At 34.6% G+C, this 16,298-nt stretch overlaps 1 protein-coding gene across 15 annotated transcripts in view; it reads right to left on the bottom strand.

The window, feature by feature from the left end:
* BAZ2B (bromodomain adjacent to zinc finger domain 2B) overlaps positions 1-16,298 on the bottom strand; it is a 329,956-nt gene that overhangs the window by 20,431 nt on the left and 293,227 nt on the right. For all 15 annotated transcript variants that reach the window (XM_005676091.3, XM_018063517.1, XM_005676089.3 and 12 more), the window contains 6 exons: positions 14,427-14,489; positions 13,270-13,414; positions 6,437-7,089; positions 5,754-6,027; positions 5,435-5,590; positions 4,778-4,938 (listed from right to left, as the gene is read on the bottom strand). In XM_005676091.3, coding sequence (XP_005676148.2) covers positions 4,778-4,938; positions 5,435-5,590; positions 5,754-6,027; positions 6,437-7,089; positions 13,270-13,414; positions 14,427-14,489 — 1,452 coding nt within the window. The remainder of the gene's footprint in view (positions 1-4,777; positions 4,939-5,434; positions 5,591-5,753; positions 6,028-6,436; positions 7,090-13,269; positions 13,415-14,426; positions 14,490-16,298) is intronic.

Below are 16,298 nucleotides of genomic sequence, written 5' to 3' on the forward strand. Positions count from 1 at the left end.
AACATCTGCTGGATCATCAAAAAAGTAAGAGAGTTCCAGAAAAACATCTATTTCTGCTTCATTGACTACACTAAAGTCTTTGTGTGGATCACAATAAACTGTGGAAAATTCTTCAAGAGATGGGAATAACAGAGCATCTCACTTGCCTCCTGAGAAACCTGTATGCGGTCAAGAAGCAACAGTTAGAACCAGACATGGAACAATGGACTGGTTCCAAATTGGAAAAGGAATATGTCAAGGCTGTATATTGTCACCCTGCTTATTTAACTTATATGCAGAGTACATCATGCGGAATGCCGGGCTGGATGAAGCACAAGCTGGAATCAAGATTTCAGGGAGAAATATGAATAGCCCTAGATATGCAGATAACACCACTCTTATGGAAGAAAGCAAAGAAGAACTAAAGAGCCTCTTGATGAAGGTGAAAGAGGAGTGAAAAAGATGTCTTAAAACTCAACATTCAAAAAATGAAGATCATTGCATCTGGTCTCAACACTTCATGGCAAATAGATAGGGAAACAATGGAAACAGTGACAGATTTTATTTTCTTGGGACTCCAAAATCATATTGATTGCAGCCACAAAATTTAAAAATGCTTGCTCCTTGGAGGAAAAGCTATGACAAACCTAGACAGCATATTAAAAAGTAGAGACATTACTTTGCCAACAAAGGTCTGTCTAGCCAAAACTATTCTTTTTCCATTAAGTCATGTATGGATGTGAGAATTGTACCACAAAGAAGGCTGAGCACCGAAGAATTGATGCATTTGAACTGTGGTGTTGGAGAAGACTTTTGAGAGTCCCTTGGACTGCAAGGAGATCCAACCAGTCCATCCTAAAGGAAATCAGTCCTTAGTGTTCACTGGAAGGACCAATGCTGAGGCTGAAACTCCAATACTTTTGGCCACCTGATGCAAAGAGCTGATTCTTCAGAAAAGACCCTGATGCTGGGAGAGATTGAAGGCAGGAGGAGAAGGAGATGATAGAGGATGAGAAGGAGATAACAGAAGACGAGATGGTTGGATGACATCACCAACTCAATGGATATGAGATTGAGTAATCTCTGGGAGATGATTAAGGACAGGGAAGCCTGGCATGCTGCAGACCATAGTGTCACAGAGTCAGACTTGACTGAGAGACTGAACAACAGCAAGACTTGTGGTACTTGCAATTTTATACTACTGTGATTATTAATGTTTCTACCTCTAAATTCCATGAGGACAGGGACCATATCTACTTTCATATTATCTCTAGCACAGTGAAGGTAAATAGTAGGCACTCAATATTTATATGTTGGCTGAATAAATGGATGATCTTATAACTCAGCTTGCTTATACTGATCTACTTCAGAATTTCCCTACTGTTTAGCCAAGTCCACATTCACTAGGACATTCACGTATCTCAGTCTACCTCTTCCAGTACTGTTCTCATCACAAACCCTACACTGTAGTCAAATTCCACAATTTACAACTCCACAAGCCATGTCCCAAGCTTCTGGATCTTCGTGCTCTGCTCAGGCTGTTTACTCTTTCTAGTATGGCATTCCTTGTCAAAAGCTGACTCACTTTCTCAAGCTCCATCTCAACTTCTACATGAATGTTCCTTCATCTCTTCCATGTCTCTACCAGAGTTGTGTATTCTTTTTCTAAATTCATGCATGACTCTGTACTTCTCTATGATCAGTTTAACAGATTCTGCAGAGATGTATACATGTCTTATCTCTCTATTAAATGACAAGTTTTCTGAGGGCAGAAACCATATTTTACCCAAAATTGCGGTGCCTATTGTCTGATGTGGACTAGGCACTTAGTAAATGTATATCAAATGCAAAACAGAATAAGCATTATCCTTTTTATTATACCTTTTCAGAACTAATTATTTTATCTTATACATTACAATCAAGTCCTCTTCTTTTACTCAGTAGAAGTAAGGATAGAATTTTTACTATCCTTTACTTTGTGAAGTAAGGATAGAATTATGGATAGTGTAAGTGCATTAGGTAGAAGTCATGTCAAATAAACCTCATTCCCAGATTTTGAAAGGGGTACTAAATTTGCCAAATCAAGGGAACCCTGTAAACATAGTATATCTGGATCTCTGCAAAGCAGTTGACAAGACAAAAAATGAAGACCAGATTAAAGAAGTCTAGAGAGCTGAAACCTGTTTCCAAAGAATGGTCATTGTCAGAACTTGGATCATTGCAGAAAAGGTCCCCAGTGCTAATGGTCAAAGGCTCTGCACTTGGTTTGTCCTGTTAATACACTAGGAGTAACTTTATTGATTGCTATTAAATCTGCAGGTGATTTAAAATTAGGAAGAAAGTTTAATATTCTATATGACAGGACCAAGATAAAAATAGCTCCAAATGCTGAAAAAAACCCAAACGAAATTTATTTAAAAAAATGATAAATGTAAATTTTAGATCTGCAGTTTAAGCAACTAATAACAGAAATACTACATGTGCTAGAACTCCCTTAAAAGCTCTTTGGAAAGAGGCCTAGGGTTTTTTGTTTGTTTGTTTGTTTGTTTTTTGCTTTGTTGTTTCATTGTGCATACTTGGCAAAGCAAGAGTATGATGTAGATGCTAAAAAGTTAGTACAAATTCAAACAGCACTAATGAAGAATAGTGCCAGATTAAGGAAAGTAACAGTCCCATGCACACATTCAGACAGTGCTATATGCAGCTATGGATACAACATTTTAAGAAGGATATTGACACTGGTGTTTTTGTACATGGAATCTATTTCTGGTTGAAGGAATTAATTAACTTGTAAAAGAGAAAACTAAGAAAGAGACATAGGAGCTATCTTATGAGGAACTGGAAGAGTAGTTGTTTTATAAACTCTCAACAGAGCTAGGACTAGAGGTCTGAAGATTCTTCTACAAAATAATAATTTCCAAATTAGAAGCGATATTAAAAATATATACGAATGCACCTAAGTAGTCCCACAGGCCACCTGTTTAATGTGTCTTCACAGTGGCTAGCTCCCCATGTTAAACATATAACTCTGTTTTCTTAAAAAAACTTTAAATCTTATATAGATATTAAAATAATATTTTGCAGTTATTTTCATCATTTGTTTTTAGACTCTTCAAGAATATAATTCATTTTATCAGAATAATACAGAATATTTCAGCAATACTTATTTTAATGTTAAAACATTCCACTTGAAAAAACAAATTTTACTTTTCTTATATATTTAGAACATAGCCAAAAATGTCTAAGCAGCTAGTAATGTGATAAGGTTAATGCACAAAAACGAGTATGTCTCCAGGAAAATGTTTCAGGCCCATACCCTGACTTTAATATTAAAAACCATGAAGATGTACTTTCCCAGCCAACAGTCAATTAGAACTAGCAAATTAGATGAATGAAGTTCGAGGAAATTTGGGCAAGTAGAACCAATCAAATTTAAACCAGCAAGTAGTAGCAAGTGATCATGAGAGAGGACAGAAACAGACTATGAAAAGTAGTCACGATCGTACAAAAAGCAAAGCACACTAGGATCATTTAATGTAGGGGCCATCTTCACATTTCCCTAGGGAATCATTATCTAATAATTGGTCTTCACACTCATGATCCTGTGTCACCAAGATAATTTAAATCAAACTCTTTATTCTCGATTTAAGAAGGCAGTATAATGCATAACATAAGTGATACAACAAATATGTTTAAAAAATTATGGCACTAAATGGAATAATTTTCATTTCTCTAGAAAATTAACTTGGTAGAAAAGCTCATTTGTTAAAGATGCCAAGTAAATGAGGCATTTTTATATTTTAGTACTAGGAGGAAGATATAGTTTTTGCTAGCAAAATAGATTCAACAAATGATAAATTTTTGCCTCTCAAAGTTGGTAATTAATTAGTTGTGGCAAGAAGGGATATTAGAACTGGAAAGTGACATTTTTTGGAGAGCTTCAAAAATTTCCAAATATCACAGGATAATGTTAGAGCATAAATTTCTCGTCTGAATAAAACACAAAATATCAAATCAAATTACACAGAGCCTACATTAAACTTTTCCAGGTATTTCACACTTATTCATCATCCATCCATTTATTCTCAGAGACATCACCTTATTATCAATTGAGAAAACCTTTACACCCCTCTTTCCAAAACTGAAAATTCTTGCACAAAGATAAAGCCTTCCTTCTGCCTGTCCATCAGAAGCCAGTTCTGTTCATGGTAAATACTTGTGACATGGTAATGCCCAGTAGATAAATAAATTAATTTAAACTTTACACATATATGTAGGGTGTACACATGAATATGTGTATCATAGTATAATGTATATTTGGATATATATTCTCTAATTTTAAATTATATATAATGAAATTCTGACATATAACATGGCTTAGATGTAAGGAAGTTCATCTATATGAAAAAGTATAGCAGGAATTTGATAGAGCGTTATATGTATCATGGGTAAAAAGGTGAAATAATGCTTGTGGTAAAATATTGCACACTAGAAATGACAGTTTTGAATATCATTAAGGAGCAGCAAGATTTAGTAAAAAAGAACACAGGCTCTGGAGTCAGACAGACTTGATTTGAATTCACATTTGGCCATTTACTATATGACCACTGACAGGTTACTTACTTTGAGTCTTGTTCCTTACCTGTAAGATGAGGAAAATTAATTCAGGATCATTTTGAGAATTAAATGAGATAAAGTGAAAACATTTAGCAGAGTAACTGACACATATCAGGCATGTAACAAATAATAGTTACCTTCCATCATCCTAAAAACAGATTTCATTCCAAGTCAGTTTTACCTTCACTTGCAAACTTGCTGATGCAACTCTCCTTTCTAGATCTTCTACCTGTTGAAGAATATTCAAATCCATTTCCATTGCTTGTTCTTCTATTGACCAGTTCTCCACAATGTCTCGAGTTACCTGGTTTTCTTCGTTTTCATTTAATTCAATAATGGCAACTATAGTTGAAAATAAATTAATTTTAATATCTACTTTATTCTGTAATAATTTCTTCTAGAAAGTGAATAAGATTCCAGGGATAACATATACATATAACTTAAAACACAAAAATGTACTTGTGTATTACATAGGCAGATTATTCTTTTTATTTTTTTTAAGCTGTGCCATGTGGCTTGTGGGAATTTTTAGTTCTCCAAGGGATTGATCAAACCTGGGCCCTGGCAGTGAGAGCACAGAGTCCTAACCCCTGGACTGCCAGGAAATTTCCAGCAGATTACTCTTAAAAGTAGGAACATCCTTTTCTAAGAAACAAAACAATAAGTCTACAGGTTGTAACAAACTGTAAGAAAATAATAGCTATTTAAGGAGTACTGTTTGTTGAGCAAATGCTTACTAGTAATAAATTAAGCATTATAATATACTAAAATGTTTTAAGACTAAAGGATTAATTATCATAACTAAGCAAGAGAACAGAAATCTCTCCTAAGTACATACCATCCTTATTCTTAATGCAAGCTTGAGTAATATAATCCAAGTGTTTCTGAATTTGCTTTTGTAATGCCTTTTCTCTTATTCCTCTGAGATGGAGCACTTTGAGCAAAGCTTTTAGGTCCTCTGGGTCAATAATTCTCCACCAACCAAACTGCATTTCTAAGTTAAAATAAATATGTAGATCTTTTTATAAATATCTTGAATATGGATTAATGGCACAATGCAAATTGAAAGATTTATAACTAAATATATAATCCTCAAAAATTCAGTTATCATGTGGAATCTATAACAATAAAATTAAGTAAGTGACTATAAACCATACCTTCTGGAATGGGTTTTGGACTAGGAAAATCTACTGGTTTTGCTACTTCAACAGCTGCAGGTTGAGCTGAAGAGACTTTTTCATTCTGTGGTACTGGAGATTCACTTTTACTTGGTGCAACATTAGGAGTCACGTATGTATTACTATTTCCTTCTGACAATCCCAACCCTGATCCCAGATTAGGTAAAGGTGATGTGAATGGAATATTGGAAGTAAGCATGCCAGCAGGCCACCCACAAAACTGGAGTCCCATCATAGACACTCCGCTTTTCACCTGCAAGAAACAACACATTTTAGAAGTAGGGACAATCTAAGGAGTTAGGAAAAGTGTTTAGAACCAGAAATTGTTTTTAAAAAATTCTGAAAAAATATTCTTTCACATATCACAATTAGAGACAAACTAAATACAATAGTAACAATGTTAAATTTCATGTTTTGCTTGCTCCTCAAATTAATTTCTTTTTAGATAATATAATAAGCTAAAAAGTAGTTAGATAAGTCTTTAACTTAGACATAAGTAGTTCTGATGAAGTTTGGTGATAAAAATTTTAGCTCTTCAGTTTTCAAGCCATGGCAGGGATAATATTATAAACATTCAACTGATTTCCCTTAAGAGAAAACATTTATAGGATGAAAGATTAGACAAAGCAACAAAAACATGAGTTACAGTTAACAGCACTAACCTGAAGAGGCGATAAAGCAAATGGATTTAGGCCAACAGGATTCTGAGCAGATGATCCAAGAAGCGGAGCTGGGGCGGGTGAAGGTGACTTAGACAGTGGCTGAGACTGAGGGGTCACTAAAGCAGCAGCTGACATACCGGCATGGGTAAGAGAGGTATCATCACAAGGTGTCCTTGGCAAAAGGCTAAACCACTGTCTATTCTTTTCAGTCAATGTCTTTAACAACTGGTCACTGGGGAGAGGACTATAGAACTTCCCTGGACCGCTTGAACTGGTATTGAACAGATTATTAGAGTCTGTCTTTTCCATGTTGCTTTGTGTTGCTGTTGATTGAATGCTGCCCAATGAATGTTTTCCACTGTTTTGATATGACAATGTGCACCCATTTGCACTACTATTTGGTTTGGGGGTCATTACATCTGACTCAGGAGGCATCTTAGCTACTTCTAAAAGCTTGCTTAATTTTGAAAAAGAGCCAGGTTTCTGAAGAAACAGATTTGGGTTATCTTTTTCTTTAGTATCTTCCTTTTGCTCACAGTGATCTGGATTTGAACAATTTAAAGTGTCCTCAGAAGTCTCAAATATTTCCTCTTTGATTTGGATACTTTTTGCCTTTTTTAGTTTTTCTCTTTCTTTTGCAATTTCTTCTAGTCCTAAAAAATTAAAAAAACATTATAAAACTTTACTAGTCCAGATCAAACCAATACTATATAATTATATTCTTTTACTATTTATCAAGTTATATGCATAAATATTTTTAGGAAACCTTTATAGATTACATAATACTCTCCATTTTCCCCTTTTTTATAGATTAGATTTTTTGCTCATTGGAAAATTAATATATTTTGTAACTAACAATTAGAAAAAACTAAAATATAAAAAATTTTAAAAGCCCTAATATACAGCAAAAATTACTATTAATATTTTTGAGTAACACTTGCAGGCATTCTATATGCACATACATATACACTTAAACCTATAAATTAAAATAAAGTAAATCTTATTATATACATAATATTCTAACCTACATGTTTTACTCTATAAACATCCTGATATGTCAATAAATGCATGAACAAATAAGTATATAATACATACATACATAAATAATACTTAAATACATACATACATACATAACTACATAAATTTTAATGGCTATAGAATACTCAGTGGAATACATCATCAATTTAAATAATCCATCTTCTACTAATGGCTATTAATAGGGCCCAGTTATTTGCTATTATAAATAATGCTATAAATGATGTGTATCTATACCTTTGGTCTTACTTTTTTTTTTTTTTTTTACATTTTTTTTTTAAATTTACTTCCTTAGGATACTTACTGAGTACTAAGATATATACTTTTCAGAGTTTTTGAAGTACGTTGTCAAACCAAAAGTTTAGATCAATACACATTCATGCCAGAAGTAAGAGCATCTGTTTGCCTACACCCTCAAGGAAACTAAATACTATCAGTGTTTTTTGTTTTTGCCAATATCTGGGAGTCAAAAAATGAAAACCGCCTTTTTTTCCCCTGATCTCCAGTAAGGCTGAATATCTTTTTATGAGTTTATTGACATTTCTCCTTTGTGAACTTCTGACTCATATTTTTTAAGTGTTTCAAAAATAATTTATAAGAATTATTTTAAATATATAAATTCAGTACTTTATTCAATTTGAAAAGTAACGTATGTCCAAGGTAAAATATTCAGTAATGACAGCTATAAATTAAACTGCTTATGCCCTACTCCCTCAGTCCCTATTTCTATTCTTCAGATGTAACTGTGGTTAATCAATCGTATCTTTGTATCCTTCTAGAAATCTTACATGCATATATATCAATATGACTATCGTTTTGTACTATTACAGAAATGAGACACTACTATTCACTCTTCTGCAACCTGGAATAAAATCTAAACTTCTAAGCAAGGCCTATATGGTCTGGTTCCTGAAAATTTCTACAACCTCTGACCATTCTTGTACTTGCTAAAGCTTGCTCTTTTCTCCCCTTTCTTCAGCTTCTCAAACATGCCCAGTTCTTTGCTTTCTGGGGCACTTTGCACTTGGCTGCTTTCTCTGCCTGGGATACTGTTTTGTTGACCAGGCTCCTTATCCTTCATGTCTCAGATCAAGTCATTTCCTCAGAGAGGTTTTCTCTGATCAAGAAATGTTTCTCTGATTTGATAAAGGTTTTTACTTTATCTAGGGTAGAATCCCTAGCCCATTCACTTTATTTATTTTATTGACATAGAGCTGATGTACAATATTATATGTCACAGGTATATAATGTAGTGATTCACAATTTTTAAAGGTTATATTCCCTTTATAGTTATTTAAAAATACTGGCTATATTTCCTGGGTTGTGTATTATACCATTCTATCTTATTTTACCCATTAACTTTAGGTTATCATTCTATATATTTCCTTCACAGAATTTATCATTATAAACAATAACCTATTTGTTTATTTTCTCCATCTCCACCCACACACCAGAATTTAAATTAACAAGCTTTACTTAAAAGCAGAGTGATGTCTATCTTGCTTGTTATTGGATCCCAAATGCCTAACATGGTGGCTGCTATAAAATAGAAACTCAATAAATATTTCTTGAATGATAAAAGGAGGGATATTTAATTGGCCTGGGGCAGTGTTCATTTTTGTTTTTAGCTTCTCAGATGATTCTTATTACAGTTAAGGGAAAGCCACTCTGGGATATTTCTTTATTTGTTTTTTAGCTTCAACAAGGCTCTGTACCTTCAAGTGACTCAGAATTTTGTCATTTTAGATTTCTATTGATTATATGGTAGTTCTAGTTTCAACTTTTTGAGGAACCTCCATGTTGTTTTTCTTAAATCTGTTTTTAAATTATGTTTATTTTTAATTGATTGATTATTGCTTTACAATATTGGTTTCATTTCTGCCATACATCAACATGAATTAGCCATAGGTGTACATTTGTCCCCTCCTTCTTGAAACTCCCTCCACCTCCCACCCTTTCCAACCCCTCTATTGTTACAGAGCCCTGGTTTTAGTTCCCTTAGTCACTGAGCAGATTTCCATGGGCTATTTTACACACGTTAGTGTACATGCTTCCATGCTACTCTCTCCATTCATCTTAACCTCTCCTCTCCCTTCCCTGCCGTAAGTTTGTTCTCTATGTCTGCATCTCCATTGCTGCCTTGTAAATGGGTTCATCAGTACCGTCTTTCTAGATTCCACATATATGCATTAATATACAGTATTTGTTTTTCTCTTTCTGACTTAATTCACTGTTTAATATGCTCTAGGTTCATCTACCTCATTAGAATTGACTCAATGTGTTCCTTTTTCTGGCTGAGTAGTATTCCATTGTATGTACCACAGCTGCTTTATCCAATCATCCTGCTGATGGACATCTAGGTTGCTTCCATGTCCTAGCTATTATATATAGTGCTGCAATGAACATTGGAATACATGTGTCTTTTTCAGTTTTGGTTTTCCCAGGGTACATGCCTAGTAGTATTGCTGGGTTGTATGGTGGTTTATTTCTAGTTTTTTAAGGAATCTCCATACTCTCTTCCATAATGGCTGTATCAATTTATGTATTGTTTTCCATTGTGCCTGCACCAATTTACTTTCCCACCAACAGTGTACAGAGGTTCCTTTTTTCTCTGCATTCTCCCTCACCAGCACTTGTTATTTCTTGTCTTTTAGATAACAGCCATTCGGACAGGTGAGAGGTGTTATTTCATGATGATTTTGATTTGACTGATTTTTGATTAATGATGTTGAGCATCTTATCATGTATAATCTATGTGTCCTCTTTGGAAGAATATCTATTTAGAAACTCTGCCCATTTTGAAATCAGATTGTTTTTCTGCTGTTGAATTGTATAAGTTCTTTATACATTTTGGATGTTATAGTCCCTTATGAGATATACAATTTGCAGATATTTATCCTCATTCAGTAGGTTGCCTTTCATTGAAGATTTCCTTTGTTATACAGAAGTTTTTTAATATGATTAGTCCCACTTATTTATTTTTGTTGGTTATATTAACTTACTATTTTAATTAATTTTCCATGCCTATTTTTAAATATTTTAAGCAAACAGTTAAAAAAAAGAACCACCATACTATTAAATCAACACTGACATCAAGTTTGAAAAAGAAATAGAGTACAATTAAAGCCATCTTATACCCCTCCCTGATTCCATTTGGTAGCTACTTCTGCCCTGAGAGAAGCAGAGCATGACTTATACACATCATTCCAACACATGATTTTATATTCTTAATTCATACAATTTACATTCATAAGAAATATATTATTATGCAAACCAGTAACAACATTGTTTACTATATGCCAACAATGCTTACATGCCAGCCACTATTCTAAGCACACTAAATGCATATTTCATGAACCTCCTTGTCTCCATAAGATTTTTTGGTTTTGTTTCTCCTTGTGAAATTTTTATTGTTTTTAAAATTTATTTATTTTTAATTGGAGGATAATTGCTGTACAATATTGTGTTGGTTTCTGCCATATATCAACATGAATCAGTCATACATTATATGTATGCCCCCTACATCGTGAATCTCCCTCCCACCTCTTACCCCACTCACTCCTTTAGGTGTTACAGAGCATTGGATTTGAGCTCCCTGTGTTATACAGCAAATTTCCACTGGCAATCTAATTGGACATATCAGTTCAGTTCAGTTCAGTCACTCAGTCATGTCCGACTCTTTGTGACCCCATGGACTGCAGCACACCAGGCCTCCCTGTCCAATACCAACTGCCGGAGTTTACTCAAACTCATGTCCATTGAGTTGGTGATGCCACCCAACCAGCTCATCCTCTGTCGTCCCCTTTCCCTCCCACCTTCAATCTTTCCTAGCGTCAGGGTTTTTTCAAATGAGTCAGCTCTTCACATCAGGTGGCCAAAGTATTGGAGTTTCAGCTTCAGCATCAGTCCTTCCAATGAATATTCAGGACTGATCTCCTTTAGGATGGACTGGTTGGATCTCCTTGCAGTCCAAGGGACTCTCAAGAGTCTTCTCTAACACCACAGTTCAAAAGCATCAATTCTCCAGCACTCAGCTTTCTTTATACTCCAACTCTCACATCCATACATGACTACTGGAAAAAACATAGCTTTGACTAGATAGACCTTTGCTGGCAAAGTAATGTCTCTGCTTTTTAATATGCTGTCTAGGTTGGTCATAACTTTTCTTCCAAGGAGCAAGCACCTTTTAATTTCATGGCTGCAGTCACCATCTGCAATGATTTTGGAGCCCCCAAATTTTGACATATAGTAACATATATATATATTTTTAGTAATATATATGTTTTAATGCTACTCTCTCCATTTGTCCCCCACTCCTCCCCCTACCCCCCATGTCCTTCTCTATGAGTCTGTTCTCTATGATTCTTTACCAGCTGAGCTACCAGGGAAGCTCCATGTCTCTATTGCTGCCCTGAAGTAGGTTCATAATTACCATCTTTCTAGATTCCATATATATGCATTAATATATGGTATTTATCTTGCTCTTTCTGACTTACTTCACCCTCTGTAATAAGCTCTAGGTTCATCCACCCCCTCATTAGAACTGAGTCAAATGTGTTCCTTTTCATGGTTAATATTCTATTGTGTATATGTACCATGACTTCCTTATCCATTTATCTGTTAATGGACATCTAGATTGCTTTCGTGTCCTAACTATCTGTGATGAACGTTTGGGTACATGTGTGTTTTTCAATTTTGGTTTCCTTGGATATATTTCCAGGAGTGCAACTCTTGGCTCATATGGTAGTTTTATTCCTAGTTTTTAAAGGAATCTCCAAACCTCCATACTGTTCTCCACAGTGGCTATGTCAACTTGCATTCCCACCCTTTTTAAAAAAGTGTAGTTCCATTGCTAAACACAAAAAGTTAAAAACAACTGCTTTATATGATTTGTGTTCTAGATTTAGATGTCTATGTGATTAATCAATCCCCTCTCTTCAAAGGATTGTTAAATTTCAATGTGGTATGGATTACGCTTTATATGTCTTTCAACCTCCTGCAGTACCTAGAAATGCCTGGCATATACTAGGAACTTTTAAAAAACTGTGTTGAAAGAAGTTTTTTGCCTCCATGTGCCACCACAGGGAAATAGCTATATCCCAGAACCTATAAACACTGACAACACTTTTGGCCCCATCAGAATTTAAATATTTGGAACCATCCAGATACAAAGTTCTGAAAAGTTCAATTCAGATGGTTTATTGAGAAGATATATACATTCTATTATATGCTAGTTAATGAAACAGGAATGGAGCCAGCAAAAAATATAATCCAAAGGTAGACTGTAGGATTGAGTGGTAATATGAAACTCAAGTAAGGAAACTTCATGGAGGAGGAGATGACCACAGGTTTCAAATATGAACAAGATTTTAAGATGAGTGATGATGGATAAGGGTCTTAGATTGAAGCAAGTTACCTCCAGGGATACTGTCAGGATGGATACTTGCTGCAAAAGTTAAAGAATAAACCACATGTTGGAAAACTTGACAATGGAAAGGAAGAAAAGTGAAGCAGCAGTTATAAAGGGTAATATAGCGGAAGATCTTTGTTCACTAAATAAGAAAAAGAATAGTTTATGTTTGCTGTCAGCGAGTGGCAGAAAAAAATCCTGGAGAGAGAAGGAATATTTATCAGAGCAAGGGGCATTACAAATGCAAAAGGAATGGGAATCAAGGTTTTACAAGGTTTACCCATAATGGAAAGTTGATTCTGGAAGCACAAAACATATTGGAGGAGTAACAGGGTTTTAAAAAAATATGGTTCTTTATATTACTTTGTAACAGAATAATAGTTCCTACCTTCACCACTCTCCATGCCTTCTACAAAAATACCCCCACACTGGGGAAGAATCCAGTACCGGCGTCTGTAACGATCCTGGCCAAACATCATCGAACGTAAAGAGTGAGAAGCGTCAAAGAGCTTCCTTCTGTACTGACTCTGTTGCTGTTAAAAAATGATGCATAAAATTAAGCTCTGAGTGTGAAGTGCTGTAAAAATTAATATGTAAGTGACTTTATACTCTTATGCCTTCAATAAAGGCAGATAAATTAAATAAAAGGAGATAAATTTCACTAGTGAGTAAAGAGAGCAAAAAGAGTTAAATATTACATTCCTGACTTCAATTTCAGTAACACTTATAATGACAGAAATCAATTTGAGGGTAAGAGGAATATTTTTGTTGTCATGGATTAAAAAGATAAGTTTTATTTTATCGTGTCATATAGTAAAGCATGTCTTACACTTGACAGTGAACAATGAAATGTGATCAATTATTTCACTGAACTTTGGCTTAATTTTACTTATTATAATATATAACAAATAATATTCATATACATAATTGACCATACCTGTATTTGCCTATTTTTATATTCATGCTATAAACCTAGGTAACATATGACTAAATTTGGGGATAAATTTGTAATATATATCCCCATGGATATAATATACAGGTATATCATAATATCAGTCTCATAATATTTTTAAAACCTCATTTTTTTTTAACAGAAAGTTCATCTAAAACTTTACTGATGCTACTGAAATTCAATTTTTAGTGAGAAATTCATAAATATGTATAGTGTATAAATCTAATGAAAATAAAATCTACAAACATACTAATATAAAATAAAACCATAAGATGCAGAAACTATTACTATAAAGTTTGACTGAATTTTAGAAGTAATTAATTCCAAGATATAAAACCATGTAATTGTTGGTATTTTGTATTTAAAAGAAGAGCTAAAGAATATAGGCCCTGCTTAAGTTTAGTACCATGTCTTAAGAGACAGGTTTTTAACCTTGGTGTTAACTTTTTAAGGTATAACTGTAAGAATGCTTCTAAATCTCAGTTTAATTAGTTACAAAAAGCTTGATTTTATTTAGCAGCCAGAAAAACTAATTCCATACAAGGTGGATTTTTGAAGTGCTGCCAAAAGAGAAAAATCTGAAAAATGCTTACTTTACTCAGTTTTTCAATCTGTTTTTCTAGCTCTTCCACACTTGCTGCTTGGTCACCTTCATCCTATACATAACAAAATACAGTATCATTTACATTTTTAAGATTTATTTAGTCAATCAGCAAATATTTAGTGAAAGCCTCCTATATGCAAAGTACAAGGACAGACTCAGTTCTTGCTCTTGATAAAGCATTAACCTGGTAGGGAGACACATAAAACATTACGCTAATAAATAAAAACTGCCAAACAGCAGAAAGCTCTATGAACCTCAAGAGAGTTAGAGATTAAGAGTCATGGAGCTCAGGGAAGGGTGAGATTACTTCTAGTGGGAACCTATACCAAGGAAGGCTATATGGAAGAAGTTGTGTTTTAGCTTTGTTAGGCACTGATTTATCAGAGAAAAAAGGACATGGAGAGTTTGACATGAAGAGATAAGGAGGAAGATGAGATAAAGATGACTTTGGAGCTACACTGTCTAGAGCTGTAAATGCTCGGCAATGGACAATAATATGATTCTTTGAGGGAGATTAAATATCAGAACTATGCTTTACAAAGATTAGTATGGTAATAGTTGTAAGATGGCCTGGATCAGGAAAAGGACTACAACTGGCAATCTAGTTAGTAGATAGCTGCAGTAATTCAAGAGGAAAAGAGGATGTGGGTCTTACTAGGATCAAAGGAATAGGAAAGGAGAAAAGGAAATGGATGTAAGAGATATTATATAGTTAGAACTGTTAGATTCTAGCAACTCATGCGTGTGAGGCAGAAAGGGGTGAAGCAGATGAAGGAAGGAGTAAACTATGATATTAAGGTTTTAAATCTGGGAAACTACAAAAATACTGGTACTATTAACTGAAAGAATCATTTTACAGCAAAAAAGGAGTAAGTTGTATTCTGAACACATTGAACTTTTAGAAGAATAATCTCTTCTATAAATGGTACTGATTTCATAAATAGAAATTTTGCAATTATATAAAATTTTTCATTCTAAAAAATGAATATGGGAAAGTACCACCCAAAGTATATGCTTTAGAGGGAAAGCATGAATTAATATAAGGTATATGTACTTCAAGTGAAAGTGAAGTCGCTCAGTCATTTCCAACTCTTTGCGACCCCATGGACTATACTCTGTCCATGGGATTTTCCAGGCAAGAATACTGGAGTGGGTTGCCATTTCCTTCTCCAGGAGATCTTTCTGACCCAGGGATTGAACCCGGGTCTCTCGCATTGTAGGCAGATGCTTTACCGTCTGAGCCACCAGGAAGTCCTTATGCACTACACTGGACCTCAACTGCAGCATAGGCTACATATATAGGCAAATCATTTAACTCTCCCAAAACTTTTTCCTAATCTGTAAATTGGTAACATTATCTGTAACATGGGACTTTTGTGAGGACTAAGAACATTTCTGGGGCTTCCCAGGCGGCTCATCGGTAAAGAATCTGCCTGCCAAGCAGGAGATGTGGGTTTGATCCCTGGGTTGGGAAGACAGCCTGGAGAAGGAAACTGGGAACTCACTCCAGTATTCTTGCTGAGAAAAAATCTCATGGACAGAGGAGCCTGGCAGGCTACAGCCCAAGGGGTCATGAAAGAGTTGGACATGACTTAGCAACTAAACAACAACAACAAAGAACAGATCTGGAAACAACTAGCAAATTTTCTGGTACATAACATATAAATAAGGTTATATTCTTTCTTTCTGAAAGATGTACTTTAATGAGAAACTGCAGGTAAATCTCAGGTTTAAAAAATATAAGCACTTGTTTTTGGTGTTCACTTTTAATAAGGCTTTTGTAAAGTCATAATGCCACCAACCATTCTCACAAACAGATATTTCTAAACCAGTATAATTATCTCCCGAATAAAAGGAAGGG

The sequence above is a fragment of the Capra hircus genome, chromosome 2, assembly GCF_001704415.2.
Source record: "Capra hircus breed San Clemente chromosome 2, ASM170441v1, whole genome shotgun sequence".
NCBI lineage: Eukaryota > Metazoa > Chordata > Mammalia > Artiodactyla > Bovidae > Capra > Capra hircus.